Source organism: Lepidochelys kempii, chromosome 6 (genome assembly GCF_965140265.1).
Source record: "Lepidochelys kempii isolate rLepKem1 chromosome 6, rLepKem1.hap2, whole genome shotgun sequence".
NCBI lineage: Eukaryota > Metazoa > Chordata > Testudines > Cheloniidae > Lepidochelys > Lepidochelys kempii.
Genome location: NC_133261.1, coordinates 4321422 through 4343860, shown reverse-complemented (window position 1 = coordinate 4343860; position 22439 = coordinate 4321422). Strand labels below are relative to the sequence as shown.

Sequence of the window (22439 nt, the reverse complement as noted above, 5' to 3'; positions counted from 1 at the left end):
TGAAGGAGTCTTTGAGAAGGGAATTTTGGGGGAAGCCCTGAGTGGGATTTGTGGGGAAGAGCTTAAAGAAGTGTCTCAGAGGGGTCAGTATTGGGGGAGTCCATGCGGGGAGGTATTGGGGTATCTCTGAGAGGTTAATATGTGGGGATCTATGAGGGCAGATATTGGTGGAATCCATCCAGGGAAAATATTGGGAGTGTCTCTGGGAAGTCAATATTGGGGAATTCTTGAGAGGGATATTGGGGGGACCCTAAGAAGGGTATATTTAGGGGTGTCAGAGGGTTCAGTATCGGGAATCCATAAAGGAGGGTAATGGAGGGGCTTTCGAGGAGGAATATTGGGGGAGTCCCTGAGCAGGATATATCGGGGTGGGATAGTGGGGATGAGGAGGTTCCTGGGTGGGATGACAGATGCAAAACCGGGGGGGGGGGGGCAGAACAAGAGGAAAAGGAAAGAGGCCAAAACAAGAGGAGCCGAGAGGGCTCTGTCTACATTTTTAAAAAAGGAGATTGGGGGAGAGTTTGAATTCTTCCAGAAATAGAAAAGAGAGAACTCTAGAGAGAAAAACAAAATGCAGAGAAAATGAATTAGTGAGAAATGGAGACAGATGGAGGTGAAGCAGACCACACAGGGAGGGGGAAAGAAACAATATATCAGAGTGAACGGATCTAACTGATTCCTCAATTTAACTGCACGTACAATTCAAATACACATAATGAAAGCATGTATCTGTCTCCATTCCTAGACCTTAAGGCTTTGTCTACATTCAAAGGCTTTGTCTACAGGGAAAAGGTTATAACGATATAGTTACACAGTTGTAGTTATACCGGTATTACCCCCTGTGTGGACACTAAGGCTATGTCTACACTGCGCACCTTACAACAGACTCAGCTGCGCCACTGCAGCCACGCCATTGTATGGTGCACTATGTGGCCATTCTTTATCTCTCTCCTGGCTACAAAATAAAACCACCCCCAACGAGGGGCGGTGGCTTCATTGACGAGAGCGCGGCTCCTGCCGACAAAGTAGGGTCCACACCGGCTCTTTTCATCGCTAAAACGTTTGTTGTTCGGGTGGGGGGGGTGTTTTTTCACACCCCTGAGCGACAAAAGTTTTAGTGACGAAAGTGTCGGTATAGGCAAAGCCTTGGGCCTTGTCTACACGAGAAAGGGTTTGCAGAACAAGAGTTCTTTTGCTGGTACAGTTTATATACCAGTTCCCCAAAATGAAATAAAGCTATAACAGCAAAACTTTTAAGTGTACACCAAGCCCTATTCTAGGATAAGAGTGACTTTTTTGGGGGGTTCAGTTTACACTCCTTCCCAAGCAGCATAAGCTAAACTGAAAAAAGTACTCTTGTTCTGGAATAAAAGGCCTGGTCTACACTAAATAGATATGTTGGCATAGCTATATCAGCTAGGAGAGTGGAAAAATCACACTCGCAGCCAACATAATCCCCCAGCAAATCCCCCAGTGTAGACACAACTATGTTGACAGAAAGAAGTTTCTATCAGCTTAGCTAATGTTGTTCAGGGAGATAGTGGTTATGTCTACACTACAACAGCACAACCACGGCAGTATAGCTGTGCTTCTGTAGTGCCGTACTAATGTAGGCGCTTCTTACAAGACAGAAGGGGGGTTTTCACCAATGTAGTTTAATCCACTTCTCCGTGAGACATTCGCTAGGTCAATGGAAGACATAGGCAGAGCGTCCACATGGTCTGTTATACTGCTATAACCATTCTGGTTGAAATTCACACCTTAGTTTATATCAAAAGAAAGTTCCCATATAGACAAGGCCGAAGTTGCACCTGTTTAAATCAGTTGAAATTTAATTAAAATTTTAAATTTAAACCAGTTTAAAAACTGGTTTAGCATTTGTCTACACAGTTTTTATAGCACTTTAACTATATCAGTTTGAAATCAGACTAGTTAAAGTAGTACACCTTCCTAAAGTGGGTACAGTTATTCCAGAATAAATGTTTTATACCAGTATAGTTTATTCTTGTAAATTCAAGGGAATAAGATATACTGATACAAGATGCAGTTATACTTGTATAAATGTATCCACACTAGGGTTCATACTATTTCATTGAATGAAAAAATGTTACCCCTAACCAAAATAGTTAAATCAGTACAAAAACGGTGTGTAAACCAGGCCTCATACCAATGCGAAACAGTGTGGACCCTCTTAATCTGATCTAAACCTGGTGTGTATATATATATATATATATTTAGTTTAAATTAATTCCTTACTGAATTAAGATAAACTGATATGAAGCCAGGTTTAAATAGAATGAAGAGTATCCACACTGTGATTTGTATCAGTTTTACTAAATTGGTTTAAAAACAGACATAAAAACCAGCACAACTTCGAAAGCCTAGGAAGCTGCTCGCTTTCCCTCCATACATATCCCTACAGCATTTATCTATCTATCTACATTTCCACATTCTAGTGTATTTCTTTCTAATCCATCTCTCTCTGGTATTTCAGGGAGCAGTGACCGCAGCATCCAGTTGTCAACCTCTCACGGCTTTTCTACACACAAACTGGAATTGAAATTGCTTGCTTTTTGTTATTTCAGTGTAAATCTCTGTGTGTGGTCACTCTTAATTCAGATTAAGAACATCCTATTTTGATTTAACCTCCCCTCAAATGAGGGATAGAAATATAGGCCTGGTCGATGCAAGGCAGCTTACGTTGACCTGACTATGGAAGTGTCTACACTTAAATTTCGCTCCTGCCAATGTAACTGCCCCGCTACGCCAACTTAGTTCTGGTCTATGCTACAGATTTAGGTCAATGTAAGGCAGCTTATGTTGACCTAAGTCTGGAAGCATCTACACTAAAATGTAGGTCCCACCTATGTAACTCGCCCACTACACCAATTTAATAACTCCACCTCCACGAGTGGCATAGCACTTACGTCCATGTAGTTAGGTCGACGAAGTGTCACTGTAGACGCAGCATTGCTTACATCAGCTGTTGCTGCCTCTCAGAAACTGCCCAAAATGCACCACACTGACAATATAATAGAGACAAGTGCTCCTGGTGAGGGCGCGCACCACTGACACACGGAGCATAGTGTGGCCACGCAAAAGTGATTTAATTACTGCAGTGGCTGTATGTTGACGTAACTTAGGTCAACATAATTTTGTGCTGTAGACACACCCTTAATAACTCCACCTCCATGAGAGACATAGAGTCAATGTCAATGTAATTAGGTTGACACGGTGTCAGTGTAGACACTGCATTGCTTACACCAACTGTTGCTGCCTTTCAGAAGCCATCCCACAATGCCCCACGCTGACAGTATATTCAATACAAAAGCTCCTAGTGAGGACGTGTACTGCCAACACAAGAAGCAAAAAGTAAATACACACAAATGATGTAATTACTGCGGAATGTTAGGCAGAGATTCAAAAAAGACCTAGATAGATTCATGGAGGATAGGTCCATCAATGGCTATTAGCCAGCATGGGCAAGAATGGTGTCCCTAGCCTCTGTTTGCCAGAAGCTGGGAATGAGCGACAGGAGATGGATCACTTGATGATTCTCTGTTCTGTTTATTCCCTCTGGGGCACCTGGCCCTGGCCACTGTCGGAAGACAGGATACTGGCTAGATGGACTTTTGGTCTGACCCCGTAGGGCCGTTCTTATGTTCTTATCATAGAATCATAGAAGATTAGGGTTGGAAGAGACCTCAGGAGGTCATCTAGTCCAACCCCCTGCTCAAAGCAGGACCAACACCCACTAAATCATCCCAGCCAAGGCTTTGTCAAGCCCGGCCTTAAAAACCTCTAAGGATGGAGATTCTACCACCTCCCTAGGTAACCCATTCCAGTGCTTCCCCACCCTCACAGTGAATATTCTCCTGTTCATGTCTACACTACCACCTGTTAGCAAAACGTACGTCACTCAGGAGTGTGAAAAAACCCACACCCCCCGAGCGACACACATTTCGCCGGCATAAGAGGTAGTGAGCACAATGCAATACCGATGGGAGAGCTTCTCCCGCAGACATAGCTAATGCGGATCGTAGGGGTGGTTTAATTATGTGGCTAAGAGCACTCTCTCCCGCCGGCTACAGGGCAGATCTTACAGCAGTGTCGACGCAGCCTTAAATTAAGCTGACTTAATTTTATAGTATAGGTAGGGTGACCAGACAGCAAAGTTGAAAAATCGGGACAGGGCTTGGGGGGGGGGTAATAGCCACCTAGATAAGACAAAAAGAACGAGGAGTACTTGTGGCACCTCAGAGACTAACAAATTTATTTGGGCATAAGCTTTCGTGGGCTAAACCCACTTCATTAGATGTACGCAGTGGAAGATACAGTAGGAAGATTGTGTGTGTGTATATATATATATATATACACAGAGAGAGAGAGAGAGAGAGAGAGAGAACATGAAAAGATGGGGGTTGACATACCAATTTTAAGAGACTAAATCAATTAAGGTGGGCTATTATCAGCAGGAGGAAAAAAAAAACTTTTGTAGTCATAATCAGGATGGCCCATTTCAAACAGCTGACAAGAAGGTGTGAGTAACAGTAGGGGACAAGTTTCAGAGTAACAGCCGTTAGTCTGTAGTCGCAAAAAGAAAAGGAGGACTTGTGGCACCTTAGAGACTAACCAATTTATTAGAGCATGAGCTTTCGTGAGCTACAGCTCACTTCCTCAGATGCATATCGTGGAAACTGCAGCAGGCTTTATATATACACAGAGAATATGAAACAATACCTCCTCCCACCCCACTGTCCTGCTGGAAATAGCTTATCTAAAGTGATTTCCAGCACAAATCCAGGTTTTCTCACCCTCCACCCCCCCACACAAATTCACTCTCCTGCTGGTGATAGCCCATCGAAAGTGACAACTCTTTACACAATGTGCATGACAATCAAGTAGGGGACAACTCAGCATGGGGAAATAGCTTTCACTTTGGGTAATGACCCAGCCACTCCCAGTCTTTATTCAAGCCGCATTTAATGGTGTCCAGTCTTGCCCATTAATTCCAGTTCTGCCGCTTCCCCCTGGAGTCTGGCTTTGAAGGTTTCCTTGTTGAAGAGTTGCCTGGTGTCGGTCTCTTTCCGAGCCACCAGCGAGGTCGACGTGTCCTCCCCCCGGTTTCTGCTTCCCGATGTCAGATCGGTGTCCGCCGCTGCCTTGGCGCGGAGACTGTCCGCTTCGGCCAAGGTAGGCGGCAGAGGGGCCTTGCTGGCCCAGCTCCGGGCGGCGGATGGGCAGGCGAAGGAGCCCCCCGGCCCGGGCGGCTGGGTCCCCGGGCGGCGCCCCTTGACGAGATCAGCGGGCAGAGCGGGGCCCCGCCGCAAGGCTCGGCTCCCGGGGTCGCGACGAAGCCGCACACGTCGGGGCGGCCGCGCTGCAAGCGGGGCGAGGCCCGGGGCCGCCCGGGCAGGGCCCGCCCCGTCTGGCCCGCGGGGAGGCCGCCCCTGGGCCCGCGGGGCGAGGCCTGGGTCGGGCCGGGGCCGCCGGCCGCTCCCGCCCCGCCAGAGCCCAGAGCGCCGCGCCGGCCGCCGGGCCTGCCCGGCCGGGAACCATCGGGCCGGGGAATGTTGCCGGGGAGGCCCCTTCCTGGGGCACCGGCGGAGCCGATTCCTGTCCCCGGGGCGGGGCCGAGCGGCGGCTGCGGGCGCCCGGGTGAGAGACGCCTGGGCCCCGGGGGGGGGGCGGGGAAGGGCTCGGCGCGCGCGCGTCTCCCCAGCCGCCCCCCCCAGCCCGCCCCGCGCCCCTCAGAGCGGCGGGTGAAGGGGCAGCGGCGGCGCGAGGCTTTTCACTCGCCCGGGGGGGGGGGGGCTGTGCGGGAAGGGGGCTCCCCGGGGGGGGGGGGCTGTGCGGGAAGGGGGCTCCCCGGGGGGGGGGGGCTGTGCGGGAAGGGGGCTCCCCGGGAGGGGGGGGGCTGTGCGGGAAGGGGGCTCCCCGGGAGGGGGGGGGCTGTGCGGGAAGGGGGCTCCCCGGGAGGGGGGGGGCTGTGCGGGAAGGGGGCTCCCCGGGGGGGGGGGGGGCTGTGCGGGAAGGGGGCTCCCCGGGGGGGGGCTGTGCGGGAAGGGGGCAGGGTAGGTTGCTGCTGGGGTGCGTGGGGCAGAGTTTATGCCGGGCTGTCTGTGATGGGGGAGACTTCTCCGTGCCTGCCCGTCCGCCCATCCCTCCCTCTGTCCCTAGGTCCCAGTGCTTCTGTCTCGCACCGCACCCCCCTCCCCCGCATCCCTCCATCCCCCTACACACCCCGCAGACCCCGTCTCTCTCTCGCCCACCCCATACGCCCCCCTCTCTCGCGCCATACAGCCCCCCATCTTCATACACCCCCCTCTCTCTGTGTGTGTATATATATATAGCTCTGTACAGCTCACGCTCTGCCCCCCACAAACCCCTTCTCCCACACACCCCTCTCTCTCTATATATATATATGGCTCTGTACATCTCACACTTTGCTCCCCACAAACCACTTCTCCCACACACCCCCCTCTCTCTCTATATATATATATAGCTCTGTACAGCTCACGCTCTGCCCCCCACAAACCCCTTCTCCCACACACACCCCTCTCTCTATATATATATGGCTCTGTACATCTCACACTTTGCTCCCCACAAACCCCTTCTCCCACACACCCCTCTCTCTCTCTATATATATATATAGCTCTGTACATATATATAGAAGTACATATAAGGCTCTGCCCCCCACTAACCCCTTCTCCCATACATCCCGCCCTCTATATAGCTCCATACATCTCATGCTTTCCCCCCCATAAACCCCTTCTCCCATACACCCCGCCATATATATATATAGCTCCATACATCTCACTCTCTGCCCCCCACAAACCCCTTCTCCAATACACATCTCTCTCTTTCTACCTCTCTCCATATCTCCATCCCCAGATCTTATTATGCTGGGCTATCTCTATATCCTATCCCAACGCCAGAGTCTAGCTCCTGTGACTTGAAAAACGCGGTCCATTTGACCCAGAATCAGTAAGTACATGAAATTGAAATGAATTTGGCAATTCCTGTGGTGGCGAACAGGAAAATTGGTTGGATATTTAAGGGCTAGTCACAATGAAAAACAAAGAGTGGGCAATCATTTTTTTCCACTAATTGATGGGGGATAAATTAGCCAGCTAGTTTTTTTTAGTGAATATTATCCAGTCGGCTCTAATTATTATTATTATCATCACTATTATTTGCATTACAGTAACACCTAGAAGCCTCAACTGAGAACGTGGCACCATGGTACAGGACACTGTACATGCATATAGTAAAAGAACTTGCTGTCTAAAGCCTAGCCTACATACAGATTTTGTACTGATGTAACTATTGTGGTTTGTAGTGTGATTTTTTTTTTCACTGAAATAATTATATCCGTATACCCTCTAGGATAAATGAAGTTATACCAGTATTAAAGTCCTTATTCTGGTGGAGCTTGTTTCCTTTCTTGTACAGCTTTCGATGGATGTTGATTTCACCTATTTTCTTCCCCACAAGCAGGATTTCCAATCCTCGAACATCCTGTGATCTCCTGGATGGAGCAAGAGGAAGAGCCGTGCATCCTGGATCTCCAGGGCTCCGAAGAAAGGGAGACCCAGAGAGAGACACACACAGGTGAGGAATGAGTAACATTGGCTCAGAGACTGTCCGGGAGTGAAGAGGAAAGCTGGGATCCCTGCAAAGCCACTGGGTGCCTCCCTGGTTCTGTTTTTTTCTCATCTCATCTCACTAAGTATCACCCAAGCAGGTGTCCTAGCCTCCTGGCACTTACAGCATAGGCCCCTTTATATTACTTTGCCATGGCGTCCATGCATTGACACAAAATCATGCTTCAGGTTCCAATTTTTTTTTGTCACTCGTACAATTGCAAAGAAATTCTTAAAAACAAACCCCGTTGTACTGATGCGGTGATGTCTACCTGACCCTGTCGACAACGTGAAACAACTGTGTGTTTGTGAATTGCCCCATTCATTACAAAGGGGCATTGACTCTGAAACCTAACAATGGCAATTTAACTATTCAGACTGTTCACCATTTCACTGCTGATCATTTTAACAGAAACATCCAGCTAGTGTTCTTATTCCACTGACTCTCCAAAAGCTGCAGCTGCCTTTACCCATCTACCGTAGCCTGCAATCTTACTTCCCACACTGAAAAAAGTGGAATTAAACAAACAACTCAGGGGGATTAGATTATTTCTTTTCATAGCTAATACATTTTTTTTAAAGTCCTTTTACAATTAATTAAATTAAGAAAATAAATAATGAATTTTGCATGCACTGGACCGCATGGAGAAGCCTGAGCAGGGCTGAGCTGAGTGGTCCCTGGGATTGGTGGTAAACGCAGTGGCCAGGGGTTTGTTTGGCTAGCTCTGTGAGAGAGAGGTGGAAAGCCAGCTGACAGGGAGAGTAGAAGTTATATGCATGACACTGAACGGACTAGAGGAGCAGACTTGGAAGTAGTGAGCAAGGAAAGTGCCTACTGTTGTTTGTTTTCAGGGAAACAAGACTTCATGTGTATTCTTTGTAAACAAAGTGGATTAAACTAAAGAATATACCTGACTCATATGATCAATTTCTTCTCCTAATGGAAACAACTTGGCAAAACTTTGAATATTGTCTATCTGGTCAGGCCAAAGGGGCCACACAGGTGTGAATGGATGAATTTTCCAGGAGAGAAATTGTGAGTTGTATTCCTGTTAAAACAAGATGGAACAGATAATGGAGGTGCTTGCAGAAATCAAAAATGTCTAGAAGGAATTAAAACAAGACCTAAAACAGGAGCTGGAGACTTCTCAGAAGAAATTGAAGCAATATCTAGAGGTTTCCCAGAAAGGACTGAGAAATGACCTGCATTCGAAGATAGTATCTTTGTTGGTACAGCAGTTACAACACGTTTGTGCAGATTTCAAAGCCCAGCAACCAAACATCCACTCCGGACTGGCAAGACAGATCAGTGAGGTGATCAGCAAACTGACTATCATAAACCAAAAGGTTTTTCAGGAAATAGAGGAGACCAAGGAAGTTACGGCCAGCTTGGAACATGCTAACAGAGATGAACTACAGCAAGGACTTGAGTGGTCCAGCTCTGATGGTGCGGCAGAACTTACCCCAGAGAAGAGCCTGAGTTATCCAGATTTGGTACAAGCCCTTGGTATGCGGTTTGGGGCTAGCCATCAATCTGAGCCGGCCAGGGCATAGCTAAGGGCTAGAAGAAGAGGGAAAGAAGAAACTCCACCTGAACTGACAGAGGACTTGCAGAGATTTGTGTTCCTGGCTTACCCAGATACCAGTGAGGCCTTTCAGGATACATTAGCGATGGACTTGGACTTGCAGATCACGATCAGCAAAAGCAGGCCAAGGATGCTCAGAGAGGCTGTGGAATTTGCCACAGAACTTGAATCTTTCCTTGCAGCAGACCAGGAAGCAGCCACTAGAGCGGAAGATGGAAGATGCTTCCATGAGCTTTGTAAGTACAGCTCTGTGTCTAATGAGCCTGCTGGAACAGAGGATTCTAATCTGGTTCATGACATTTTTGAGTGATTGGAAAAGTTGTTCAATCCAGTTTGTACACCAATGGAAATTGGTAATACTGCAAAAATGAAGGGTAGCAGTTCATTTAAATGCTTGAACTTGTGGAAAAAAATTACCCACAAAAAGAAGTGTTATAAATTTAAGGCAAGACGGAACTGAGCGTCCCAAGCACTTAGTGAAAGTCCATCATCCAAATTGGGAAACTGGAAGCACCAAGATGAAGGGGCAATGCTTGGAACTACAAGGATCAGCTCCAGAGTGTGTGCTAAGATTTGGGCAGTTAAACAACAATAATGGGAGTATGAACGTGTGATATAATCCTATTACATATTCGTATGAATATGTAATAAGACCTGTGAAATGCATAAGAATAATGGATATTGGCTCAAAGATAACAGTTGTTAGACCAGACGTGTTAACCATGTTACGTGGTTATAGGATCCAAAACTGAATATAGGATCCAAAACTGAACCAGCTACGTGGTCCAAAATGGAGACAGAGACTGGGGAACATGCACCAGTCCAAAAGTAGGGAAAACTGGGTTTGAAAACTGGACCTTGGGAATTTGAGCAAGAAGTGAATAGCCAATAGAGTGGATAATCTGACAGTTGGTTTGGATTTCATTATGGCTAATTACTATAATAAATACCAGGAAAGCTGTCTTACAAATTCATTCTGTAGAAATTCCCTTGAAAGATGTGGCCCAGGTGAAACAAATTGTTTGTAAGCAACTGGTTTGCTGTGAGCAAATTGTCTTACCTTGAGGGGCTAAAAATCATAATAAGAGCTACATGTGGTGGTTGCTTTCCAGCAAGGGGAAGATAGGGAGTAGTGAGACCTGCTTTGAGACCCAAGGGGAATTCTAGCTGCTATAGTTCTTGTGGAACTGAAGCAGGAATGGATCTCTGTTAATTTGCTGAATGAATGTTTCAGACAAACAGCAAATAGTACAAAAAGGGACCCATGGTGGCAAAATGAGAACATGTAGATCGAGTAAATGCTGGTATAGGAAGAAAGGGGTGAAGGTGAGCTCCCAGAGGCTATGTCTACACTACCGTGGTAAGTCTACCTACACTACGCAACTCCAGCTACGTCCCTTAGGTCAAGTTACCACAGGGTCTACACTGCGGGGGGTCGACAGGAGAAAATCTCCCATCGGATGTTGCCAGGGTAGAGTACAGGAATCGACTGGAGAGCGATCTGTAATTGATTTGGTGGGTCTTTACTAGACCTGCTAAATCGACAGCCGGTGGATCGATCTCGTTGATCCTGGCTCAAGTGTAGACCTTCCCAGAGTTTCTGTTGACCTTGTTCCAATGCAGTGCTGTACATTTTAATGACTAGCAGCAGAATGGTCTAAGAGACTTTCTGGTTAGGAATCAAATTGTTCTGATTCTACAAAGATATAGATTGTACTGCCTTGGTCCACCACAAGATTGACATTTAACAGCTACCTAACCACTTACCAGAAACAAAAAGGGAAGAGGTTTTAAAAGCCACTGAAGAAATGTATCAGGAAGACATAACTGAGCCTTCAACCAGTTCTTGGGCCTCACCCATAATGCTGGTTAAGAAATAAACATGGCAGCATCAGATTCTGTGTGAACTATAGAAAACCACTTCAAAGGATTCATTAAATAGATGATACCTTGGATGCTGTAGCAGGTTCACTCTGGTTTTCCACAATGATTCTTAAAAGTGGCTGTTGGCAAGTGGAAGTAGGAATGGAATTCACAGCAGGCCAAGGCCTAGGGCAATTTAAAGTGACAGCTTTCAGTGCCCATCTAGATTGATCCCAGGTAGGAGCCTGTCCCATCCTTTCCTTGAGTGACATTGGAGCAGAATCCACAGTCTGCAGGGATGGATTTGAGTCCTGGTTTCCACGCTTACCTACTGTGGTTTAATTCTCTTCTTCTCTCAGCAGGTGACAGGGTGGCAAGTGAGGATGAGGAGACTCCTCAGCAGGAAGTGGAGCCATGTGGGACAGTCCCGGGGCTTGTTCCAGCCTGCCAGAGCCAGGGTGGACCAGGGAGGCTGCGTGTGAACCCTCCGAAGATGAGGCGTCGCCGGTCTGCGCACCGTGAGAGGGGCTTCATCAACCTGCTGGGCATTCTGGAGCCCCGGCGCCCAGCAGACAAGCCCTACCGGTGCACGGAGTGCGAGAAGAGCTTCAGCCAGAGCTCGAATCTCATCGAGCACCAGCGGATCCACACGGGCGAGCGCCCCTTCACCTGCAGCGAGTGCGAGAAGAGCTTCAGCCGCAGCTCCACCCTCATTGAGCACCAGCGCACCCACACGGGCGAGAAGCCCTACACCTGCCCGGAGTGTCAGCGGAGCTTCAGCCGCAGCTCCACCCTGACCGAGCACCAGCGCACCCACACCGGGGAGACCCCTTTCCACTGCCCCGAGTGCGGCAAGCGCTTCAGCCGCACCTCCAACCTGGTGAAGCACCTGCGCACCCACACGGGCGAGAAACCCTACGGCTGCCGGGAGTGCGGCAAGCGCTTCAGCCTCAGCTCCAACCTCATCAAGCACGAGCGCACCCACACCGGGGAGAAGCCCTTCGCTTGCGGGGAGTGCGGCAAGCACTTCAAGAAGAAGACCCACCTGGTGTCCCACCACCGCACCCACACGGGGGAGCGGCCCTACGAGTGCACAGAGTGCGGCAAGCGCTTCAGCCAGAGCTCCACCCTCATCGAGCACCAGCGGATCCACACCGGCGAGAAGCCTTTCCGCTGCCCCGACTGCGGGAAGTGCTTCTGCGTCAGCTCCAACCTCATCAAGCATCAGCGCATCCACACTGGGGAGAAGCCCTATGGCTGCAGCGCCTGTGGGAAGAGCTTCCGCTACAAGCCCCAGTTCACCCGCCACCAGAAGCTGCACCAGGGGGAGGGAGAGGAGCCAGTGGCTGTCCTGACCCTGGGGCCGTGGGCTGCGGCAGCCCCACTCATACAGATCACGGAGACTGTTTAAAGCAGGCAAGCGCCCACCCCAGGGATGAGGGAGATCAGGGACTAGAGCCAGCGTGTGGTTGAGCTCTGTTGGGTTGAGCGCTGAGCTGAATTGACGTGTGTTTCTCTAAGCTGTTCAGCCCAGCTCTGATTCACTTGCAGCTGGAGTTTCTCTGATTCCTGTTTTAAGAATATGGGAATTCCTGATGGGCGCGTCTAGCTCAGCATTCTACCCCCAACACTCCCTGCCACTCCAGTGCAGACCAATGTGGTATTCTTCCTCCTGCTTTCCTACATCTAATCCTGTATCCCCACTCCTTGCTATTCCACATCAGACTAATGGGCCCATCTAACCTGATATGCCCCCTTCCCTGCTTCTGCAGATCAGATCAATAGGTCTGTCTAGCCCAGTATCCTCCCCCTTTCCTGGTGGATCAAAATAACTGAAAGTTTCCCATTCAGCTCCCTGCTCCCCCAGGTCAGCCCAATGGGACTGTCTAGCCCAATATCCCCCCTACTCCCTGCCGTGTTGGGTCAGACTAACGGACGCATCTAGCCCAATATTTCCCATACCCATCACTGTGGCACCAGTTCAGACTAATGGTCCATCTGGTCCAGTATCCTACCTCCAAGAGTGGCCAATGCTAGATGCTGCAAAGGAAATGTTGAACGCACTTCACTGTGCTGTGTACCACTGAGGGAGAAAGCAGTTCCTTCCGGACTGCAACTGGCTCTCGGTTTCCATGGTGGATCATGAGGGTAAAATGTCCTTGACATTTCAGTGTTTATCCTGTCCAGTGTCACTGCAGGTGCTATTCTTATTCCTACAAACATTAAATCCTTTTTTTTTTTTTTTTTTTTTTTTTTATGATTTAGTGAGATACTTTCCTCCATAATATCCTGCTGCAGGGAATTCCACAGGTTAACAATGTCACTTTCTATTGCCATTCCCTGGCAATACAGTGGAGGAAATCCCACAAAGCAGGCTAAGACCATTGGAAGGCTGTTGTTCCTTAGGTCTTGACTACAATTAGCTTGCGGCAAGCGGGGTGTCAGTCTACTCTGTGCTAGCCAGCCACAGACTAGCTGTCCCTGTGGACCCTACTGACACATATTAACAGTTCATTAATGCACTTTGATCTAGTCCAATTTCAAAGAAGACTTTCTGCCAACATTTAGTCTGCAGCAGGCTAGTGTGGAGTCGATTCACAACTCAGCTTGCCACAAACTAAATGTTCGTGTAGACAAACCCTAAACCCTTAGACTGTGAACAGCAAGTCCTAAAGCTGGCAGCCCCAGCTCTTGCAGGATCTGGACTGGCATTTGAGGCCTCATGCCACTGCAAAAGGAGCAAATGTCTGGAAGATCAGAGATTGGGTGGGGAAAAAATCCTGTGAAATGGACATTCTAGTTATTGCAAGAGGTGGGGACCTTGCGTAGGTAGCGTGGCCTGAAGCCATCACCATTTGATGGTGTCAGAGTCCCTTACATGGAACCAGTCGATTGGGTCTCAGTCTTGTTCTTAGCAGGGTGGGTGTGTGTGCCACAAAATCACCATTACATTGGCACTTAACAGCTCCCTTGTTGGCAGTAAGGTTAAAGACTGAAAAGGGGCCGAACTCACCTTTGCCCCTTACAGAGGCGGTATCGCAATATGAGGCGCAAGGGAATTGTGTGTTCCTGTGCTACCCATTCGGGGGGATATGCCAAGAGCTTCGGTCCGGTGCCCTCCATTTCGTCTTGTTTCATCCAAACATGGGGCTGGAGCAGGATGTGGCCAAGGCTCACAAAGCTGCGGGGAGCGAGGCAGAGGGCAGAAGGAGCATTTCAGATTCAAGCTTGGACTGGGATCCCCAGGAGCTCAGGAGAGGCCAGGAGACTCACTGCTTCTCCTGGGAAATTAGATGGAGTGATATGTTAAGACAAGTGTCCTCTTGTCTTCTAGACATCGGCCACTGGGGGAAATAAACCATCTTCCTGTCTCAGATGGTTAGACTAGATGACCCTTGTGGTCTTTTCCAACCCTGTGGTTCTATGATTTTATTTTATTTTATTTTATTTTATTTTGGACAAACCCACAGGCACCTGCCAAGATGGAGCAAGTATAAAGGTTTTTGCCTGTACACTGCACTAGTTCTGTGTCCCACCAGGCTAAGAACGTGGTGCATGACTAGGCAGAGGATGCTGATGCCGTGTGAGAGCCAAGGGAGCCTGTGAATTACGGGGAGATGGATTTGATCTGGACAGATGTCTCTCTATTTTCCTTTTTTTTTTTTTTTTCCCTGTAAAGCTTGGAAATTAATCTCTATTTGAATGGGGGGAAGGGTTGTAGTGGGGAGTGCCTGAATGTTGAGGTCATCTATTGGCTCTCTTAGCTGCCTTCCTAAACCTTCAGCCTGTAGGTCACTAATGCAAATCAGCCTAGGACAGTTGCAGTTAGCATGCCAGTGACCCCTGTATGAAACAAGTTTGTTGAGCCTCAGTCTGCTTCCCAGCGGGTGAGCATCCACATCCCTTAATCATCAGCACTAATCCTTAGCCCCAGCAGAAAGGCTGAGGACTGAATGGACCACGGGGACTAAGCTCCTTTCTCTTTCTCCCCTCTTCCCCCCTCAAGACATCCCTTCAGGCAGGGTTGAACCCGTTCTGGGAGTACACAGAGGATCCAGTCTCCAGGGCAGGGTGAGGCACAGCGGGAGGGGCACAGGGTGTGTGTGTTGGGCAAGCTCCATCTCCCACTTCCCAGGCTCCTATGAACATGCCTAGAGAATCCAGTCTCCCAGGGCACCTTTACCTGGGATTAAATTCACACCCAAATATAAACTCAATATTATTTTTAATAAAGCAAAATGTAAACTAGGGATAATTCAAAGAGGTTGCTTCCGACAAGAGTTAGCCCTGTGATTCTGGAGTGATGATCACAGAGGTAGGTAGGTAGATAGACAGGAGGTGACTCTTAGTGTAGGCTTTACTGTATATGGTTTCAAACCCCTGTATTAAGAGGGATTACTATATTAGACTCTTCATGGTTATAAAGACAACGTTCTTAGGCGCTTGATTGTGGTGTTACATTGCCATATAGACTAGTTCTCATGTGTTTTAACAGCCCTACTTTGAGATAATGTTAGAGCTGAGATTTTAATTCTCGCACAGAAGCCAGGTTGACATTCAAAAGCAAAGCTTTTGATCCTGAATATTAACTCTACTCATTATGAATAGACACTTAAATAGGGTCCTTCCGTTAACATGTTGAAAAGAGAGGTGGTCTGAGCAGAGGACTGGATATCATGATTCCTGGGTTCTGATCGCAGCTCGATGAGAGGTGTGGGATCTAGTGGTTACAGTGGTGGGAGGAGGGAGAATTGGAAATCAGGATCCCTGGATTCAATTCCCGGCTTTCGGAGGGGAGTGGTGACTAGAATTGGAAGGGTGAGGGGAAGATGGGAATTCAGGCCCCGCAGATTCTATTTCCAGCTCTGGGAAGGGAATAGAGTCTGGTGGTTAGAGCTAGGCGGTAGCAGGATAAAGATTCCTATGTTGTATTTCCAGTTTTGTTATTTACCTGCAGTGTGACTTCAGAGGACTTATCTCAACTAAGTTATTCCTGATTTACACTCGTGTAAGTGAGAGCAGAATCAGACGCGGAGACCTTGAGATTTGATCCATGCAATGCACAGTTCTTTATATTTCATTCTCAAATCACAGGAACATCCAGTTCCTCACTAAATATTCTGGGTAGTACAGTCCAACACGCATTTCCTAAACTAAAGAGTACTGTAAATAGACCTACGATTAGAGGACATTCCAAACACTACATGGACAAATTACTACATTACTTAGGGTCTATAGGCAGTGACGCAAACGGCAACCTGATATTAAATGGCATCGCATATCCATTGTGGTAGTGATTTAGCACATAGTATCATTTAGCAGAATGCCATGGGAAATGACCCAGTGTTGAATGATTATGTAATAAAGGATCACATTGTTTAATTTGATAATAGGGAGCTCTTACCTGACCACATAAATCTGGGTCATTCTGTCCAATTCTGTTTTGTAAATTTAAATGTAACAGATTTTCTTTTTGTGAATTTTAATGTAAACTATGCTGACTTCTTGTTGGCTAGCCAGATTGCACATGCAGTACTGCCAACCCTATGTGTTCAAAGTCCATGAATCAGTGTCCTCCCTCCCCCCATCCCCCAAAAGATGGGCTTTAAAAATCATGACTTTTTTAAAACATGAAAAAATTGTGGTTCATTTTCTTTGCTTTCTTTGAGCCTTTAGAGGCCGCCTTTTCACACTTTTCTCTGTAACCACAAGGGCTAGAAACTTATTTTTTGGAATGAAACCTGAGATTTTTCACATAGTCAGATGGGTTCAGGAGTTGAGATGCTAAGGAAAAACAACAAGTATTGTGAGACTTGCAATAAAATCACAAGAGATGACAACACTACATACATGAAACATCCACTATATGAATCTAAAACCAATCTAACTCCAGAACCACTTCAGATGCTTATGATAACAACGCAGGAGATTTAGCTTTAACTGTCAATACTACTAGGGCTAATCTCTCTGTGCCTTGGCCACTGTAGGACTTCTGTGTCAGAGATGCTCTTGATTCATTAAATCAAATGTTACTGTGTCGTTTTGTTTTGGCAGACATAACTCAGGTTCTCTGCTCTTGTGTCTGGTTGTTTTGTACTGACTGTATTCCTGCTTAACTCCTACTGTTTTCTTTCTTTGTTGTAAAACATCAGTAGACTGTCACCGAAAATAAATGTGAAAGTCCCTGAAATGTCAGCTTTGTCTTGCAGTGTGTTGTGAAAGTGGCGCACTCTGGGAGGGGAGTGGTTCCTAGTGATTAGAGCTGGGGTGGGCCTGGGAGTCTGGAGTCCTGGGTTCTGTTCTCAGCTCTGGGAGGGGAGCGGGCTCTCTTGGGTTAGAGCAGGGGGGCGGGCTGGGAGCCAGGACTCTTGGGTTCTATTCCAGCTCTGGGAGGGGAGTGAGGTCTGGGGGGTTAAAGCAGTGGGGGCTGGGAGCCAGGACTCCTGGGTTCTCTCCCAGCTCTGGGAGGGGAGCGGGCTCTGGTGGGTTACAGCAGGGCGGGGCTGGGAGCCAGGAGTCCTGCCTAGGTTCTTGTCCCAGCTCTGGGAGGGGAGTGGGAACTCACAACTAAAGAAAAGGGGGGGCTTGGATACATGACTTCCCCTGCCAGCTTTGGGAGGTGGTGATAAGGGGCAAATCATGCTGCCAAGGGTAACAGGGAGGAGGGGACCCTGGGGGGGGGGGGGGGGAGAATGGTGCATGCTGGGATACCAGCTGACAATGGGGCAACAGCTCATCTTTATTAAGAACAGTGTATCCTGCAGGAACCAAAACACAGGGGCCCTCCAGGCCTGTCTCCTAGCAACAGCTGCTCTCCCCCCCCCCGCCCGGTTTCCGCTTCGTCACGTGACCCCGGGGCTGTGACATCATCAGTGGGCTCCCCCTGGAACGCTGGGCTGAGCCGATGGACGGGTCGCTGCGGGGAGCCCCGGCTGCAGCCTTGGCTCGCCCGCTGAGCGGGATTCCCGGAGCCTGCCCCGGTCGCCCCCATGGAGCGCGGGGCTGAGCCGCGCGGCCCGGCTCTGCGGGGCTCTGCGGGAAGGGAGAGCCCAGGTGATGCATCAGAGACACCGGCTCACGGGGTCCGGGGGAGAAGGGAAAAGCTGCGGCCCCCCGCAAGGCTGGCCCCCCGCAAGGCTTCCCCCACCCCCTTTTTGTCTGGCTCAGGACCTTAGGGTAGGCTCCTGCCTGTCCTGAGGACCCCCGCCGCCCCCCCAAACTCAGAGGGGATATTGGGGCAGAACCAGACTCTCCTCTGGGGAAAGGTCTATCAAGGATTTGGTCCCTGTTGATCAGGGTCTTATACCCCTTTGCCATCCCCTTTCTTCCCGGTGCAGGGTAGGAATGCCTTTCCCCAGCTGTTGAGCAGGTTGTGTAGATCATCCTTGAATCAAGGGATCACCGATGATGGTGATGATTTATTAGGTGTATTACGATAGCCCCTATGAGCCCAGTCGTGGATCAGGGTCCCCCCCCCCGGGGCTAGGTGCAGTACATTGTGTATTACAGTGGTGCTTAGGAACCATTGTGCTGGATGCTGTAAAGACACAGAGCAGAGTACCTGCCCCAAAGAGCTGACAATCCAAGCGCTTTGCTGGCTGTCGGAAGACATAATCACAGTGATCCCTTCTATCCTGATAATCTGTTAATCCTTCTTCTGGCAGGTGTTGGGACAGCAAGTTCAGCAGAGCCACGTGGGACGTCCCCCAAGGTCTGTGTCCCGGGGCACCAGCCGAGAGACCCTCCCAGGAGGAGACGGATTAAACACGCTTGCGCCGAGCCGGGCTTCATCAACCTTTTGGGCATCCTGGAACCTCCCCACTCTGCCGCCCGGCGGCCAGCAGACAAGCCCTACCGGTGCACGGAGTGCGAGAAGAGCTTCGGCCAGAGCTCGGTGCTGATCGAGCACATGCGGATCCACACGGGCGAGCGCCCCTTCGTCTGCGGCCAGTGTGGCAAGCGCTTCAGCCAGAGCTCCACGCTGCTGGGCCACCAGCGCACCCACACGGGCGAGAAGCCCTTCACCTGCCCGGAGTGTCAGCGGAGCTTCAGCCGCAGCTCCGCCCTGACCGAGCACCAGCGCACCCACACCGGGGAGACCCCTTTCCACTGCCCCGAGTGCGGCAAGCGCTTCAGCCGCACCTCCAACCTGGTGAAGCACCTGCGCACCCACACGGGCGAGAAACCCTACGGCTGCCGGGAGTGCGGCAAGCGCTTCAGCCTCAGCTCCAACCTCATCAAGCACGAGCGCACCCACACCGGGGAGAAGCCCTTCGCCTGCGGGGAGTGCGGCAAGCACTTCAAGAAGAAGACCCACCTGGTGTCCCACCACCGCACCCACACCGGGGAGCGGCCCTACGAGTGCACGGAGTGCGGCAAGCGCTTCAGCCAGAGCTCCACCCTCATCGAGCACCAGCGGATCCACACCGGCGAGAAGCCTTTCCGCTGCCCCGACTGCGGGCGCGGCTTCTACGTCAACTCCAAGCTGGTCAAACACCGGCGCATCCACACTGGGGAGAAGCCCTATGGCTGCAGCGCCTGTGGGAAGAGCTTCCGCTACAAGCAGCAGTTCACCCGCCACCAGCAGCTGCACCAGGGGGAGGAGCCTGTGGCTGTCCTGACCCTGGGTGGGGTCAACGTCCTCCTGACTTAGGGTACGGGAATTCCTCGGGCCTCGTGTCTTGGAGCACGGGAATTCCTCCTCTTGATTTCCTGCAGCTCCGGGAGTGGGATCTGGGGCAGGGAGGCTGAGAGTCAGGACTGCCGGGTTCAATCCATGGCTCTGGAAGGGGAGTGGAATTTAGTGGTTAGAACAGGTGGGGGCAGGACTCCTGGGTTCTCTTCCTGGATCTGGGAGGGGATTTAGTTCTGGGGGTAGGGCAGGTGGGCTGGTATTCAGGACTCGGATTCTACCCAGAGCTCTTGGGGGGGGTCTGGTGGGTTAGCACAGGGGGGCCAAGAGTCAGCACTAATGAGTTCCGTTCCCAGCTGTGGTTGTGTATTTGGGAATTTGTTGGGAAGGAGGGTGCGAGTAGCTAAAAACTGATGTTATGGTGAGCCTTGGTTTAAGCTACCAGGACATCACCAGAGCTAACCTCCAGGTTAGTGGTTCCAATCTAGCTGAGGCAAGGTGCTCCCAGCCTAAGAGATACTAATTCAGTGTGTTGGAATCTTTCCCACAGCAAGACTGCCCTGGGATTCCCCTCCCATCTAGGGCATGGTGGTCACACACCTGTTCATGACTCCCCTGGTTGGGTCAGAGCTCCCAGGCTGGGAGTCTACACACTAGTTAATGTCACACTAGATGAAAGATCTTTAGAGTAGGCTTCACTTTATACAATTGAGAACCCTTCCATTATAGCGACTAACAGACTGTAGACTCTAAACAGTTCCAAAGGCAGTGTTCTCGGTCTCTTGGCTGTGTTATATTGGTTTGTATGCACTAGTTGTGTGTTTGTGTGTATTGGTAAAATACCAACCCTGCACTGATAGGGTGCTAAGGTTGAGACGTATAAATAGTTGCAGGGGGGAGGGGGGGGATTATAGTCTAAACTTCCCTCCTCAGTATTAACCTCATTGCACCAAGTCATTGTAACAGGGTCCATCCATTGCAGCAGACGAGAGGAGGAGCGTATCTCCATTGGCAAATTGACCGCAGTAGCTCCCTGTGTGGGTTCTCTGTTCTGAGAGAAGAGGGATTTGATTCTAGAGAAAGTGGTCCACTTCAGAAGCTCACTAATTATTCCAGAATAGAGTGGCCATGTGGGGATCTTATTCCACATAGATTCTGGTCAGTTTCCCCATATAGACAAGCCTTAAAAGGAGGATTGGGAGCCAGTATTCCTGGTGTCTCTTCTCCTCTAAGGGTGGAGTGTGTGGTCTAGTTAGAGCAGAGAGGACTGGGAGTCAGGACACCTGGGTTCTATTGCTATCTCTCCTGCTGACCATTAGGGGACAGGTAATTTCCTCGCTCTCAGTTTCCCCACTCTTAAATAGGGTGATAACACTACTGACCTGAGTTTTTATTAGTTAATATTTATAAGCACGATAGAAGTATTAGTACTGTAAATAGACCTACCACTAGAGGGCATTCAGTACACTATATGGATGAATTATGATGTTATTTAGGGTCAATAGACAGTGACTCAAATTACTACCTCCTTGCATCTGAGGCTATGATGGAAAAAAGATGCACATCGCTAGTGTTACGTACAGTCCGGTGTTGTCTGGCCGAGTGCTATGCTCAAGTGGGCCATTGTCGAGTGGTCACATAGTAAAGGATCATATTGTTTATTCTAGGAATACTGGGCTATAGCCTTGGATCATCCTAATTCTGTTTTGTGAATTTCAGCCTTGTGGGTTTTAGTTTTGTGAATTTAAATGTAATCCAAACAGATGTTCTCGTCATTGGCCAAACTATACCCATAGCTGTTGGCAACACAAATCAAAGGCCTAAAGACTATGCTTACGGTAATATAAAAGATTCACTGTAGCTAGTTCTGATATACTGTTTGCTGGTCCATGGATAGAAGCCAACAATTTTATACACGTACTTGAGTCATTATGTTGGAATAAAGTTTTATTGTGTCCTGTCCTAGATTCTCTCCTCCCTATCTGTGATTGTCTTGTGTTGACTGTACTCCTGATTAACTGATAACGTTTTCATTGACGTAAAACCTCAATAAATCATATATATTTCAAATCCTTATCGGATTGGGAGTGTGTTTTATAGGCACTTTGGAACGGGAAGAGGGTTGCAGCACAGGAGGCTGGGAATCAGGACTTCTCGGTTCTCTATCCCAGCTCTGGGAGAGGAGTGGGGTCGAGTGGGTTAGAGCAGGGTGGGAGGAGAGCTAGGACTCCTGGGTTCTATGCAGGGGGATGGGGTGACAGGGAGGGGCACAGGCTGGGCATGCTGGGACACGGAGGGGCACTGGGACAAGGAGCAATTCATGCTGAGATACTAGGGTGATCAGGTGTCCAGTTTTCGACTGGGACACCCAGTCGAAAAGGGACCCTGGCGGCTCTGGTCAGCACGGAGGTGCTCTGGAGCTAAGGCAGGCGAGTCCCTACCTGTCCCGAGCAGCGTGCTGCACCCAGGAAGCAGCCCTGGCGCCTAGGCTGGGGGAGGCGGCTGCGGGGGCTCTGCGCGCTGCCCCCGCCCCGAGCACCGGCTCCACGCTCCTGTTGGCCGGGAACCACGGCCAGTGGGATCTGGGGGGTGCCTGCGGGCGAGAGCTGCGTGGCACAAAGCCGCCTGCCGCGCCTCCCCCTAAGAGCCGAACCTGCTGGCTGCTTCCGGGGCGCAGCCCGGTCCCGGACACGCGGGAAGCCTGCCTTAGCC

At 49.6% G+C, this 22439-nt stretch overlaps 1 protein-coding gene across 1 annotated transcript; it reads left to right on the top strand.

Annotated features, from left to right (window-relative positions):
• The first annotated feature begins 4884 nt into the window (after nt 1–4884).
• Nucleotides 4885–21797, top strand: LOC140912353 (uncharacterized). Its single transcript, XM_073346607.1, has 4 exons — nt 4885–5658; nt 7501–7614; nt 11455–12437; nt 18945–21797. The coding sequence occupies exons 1-4, from the start codon at nt 5571–5573 to the stop codon at nt 19746–19748; spliced, it is 1989 nt and encodes a 662-aa protein (XP_073202708.1). The 5' UTR covers nt 4885–5570; the 3' UTR covers nt 19749–21797.
• The last annotated feature ends 642 nt before the right edge of the window (nt 21798–22439 follow it).

Excerpts from the sequence above, each read along its gene's own strand:
- LOC140912353 (XM_073346607.1), top strand. The coding sequence starts at position 5,571 with ATGTTGCCGGGGAGGCCCCTTCCTGGGGCACCGGCGGAGCCGATTCCT. Across the intron at positions 7,615-11,454 it reads CCAGAGAGAGACACACACAG|CAGGTGACAGGGTGGCAAGT; the intron begins GTGAGGAATGAG and ends TTCTTCTCTCAG. Across the intron at positions 12,438-18,944 it reads AGGGGGAGGGAGAGGAGCCA|CCCTACCGGTGCACGGAGTG; the intron begins GTGGCTGTCCTG and ends CCAGCAGACAAG.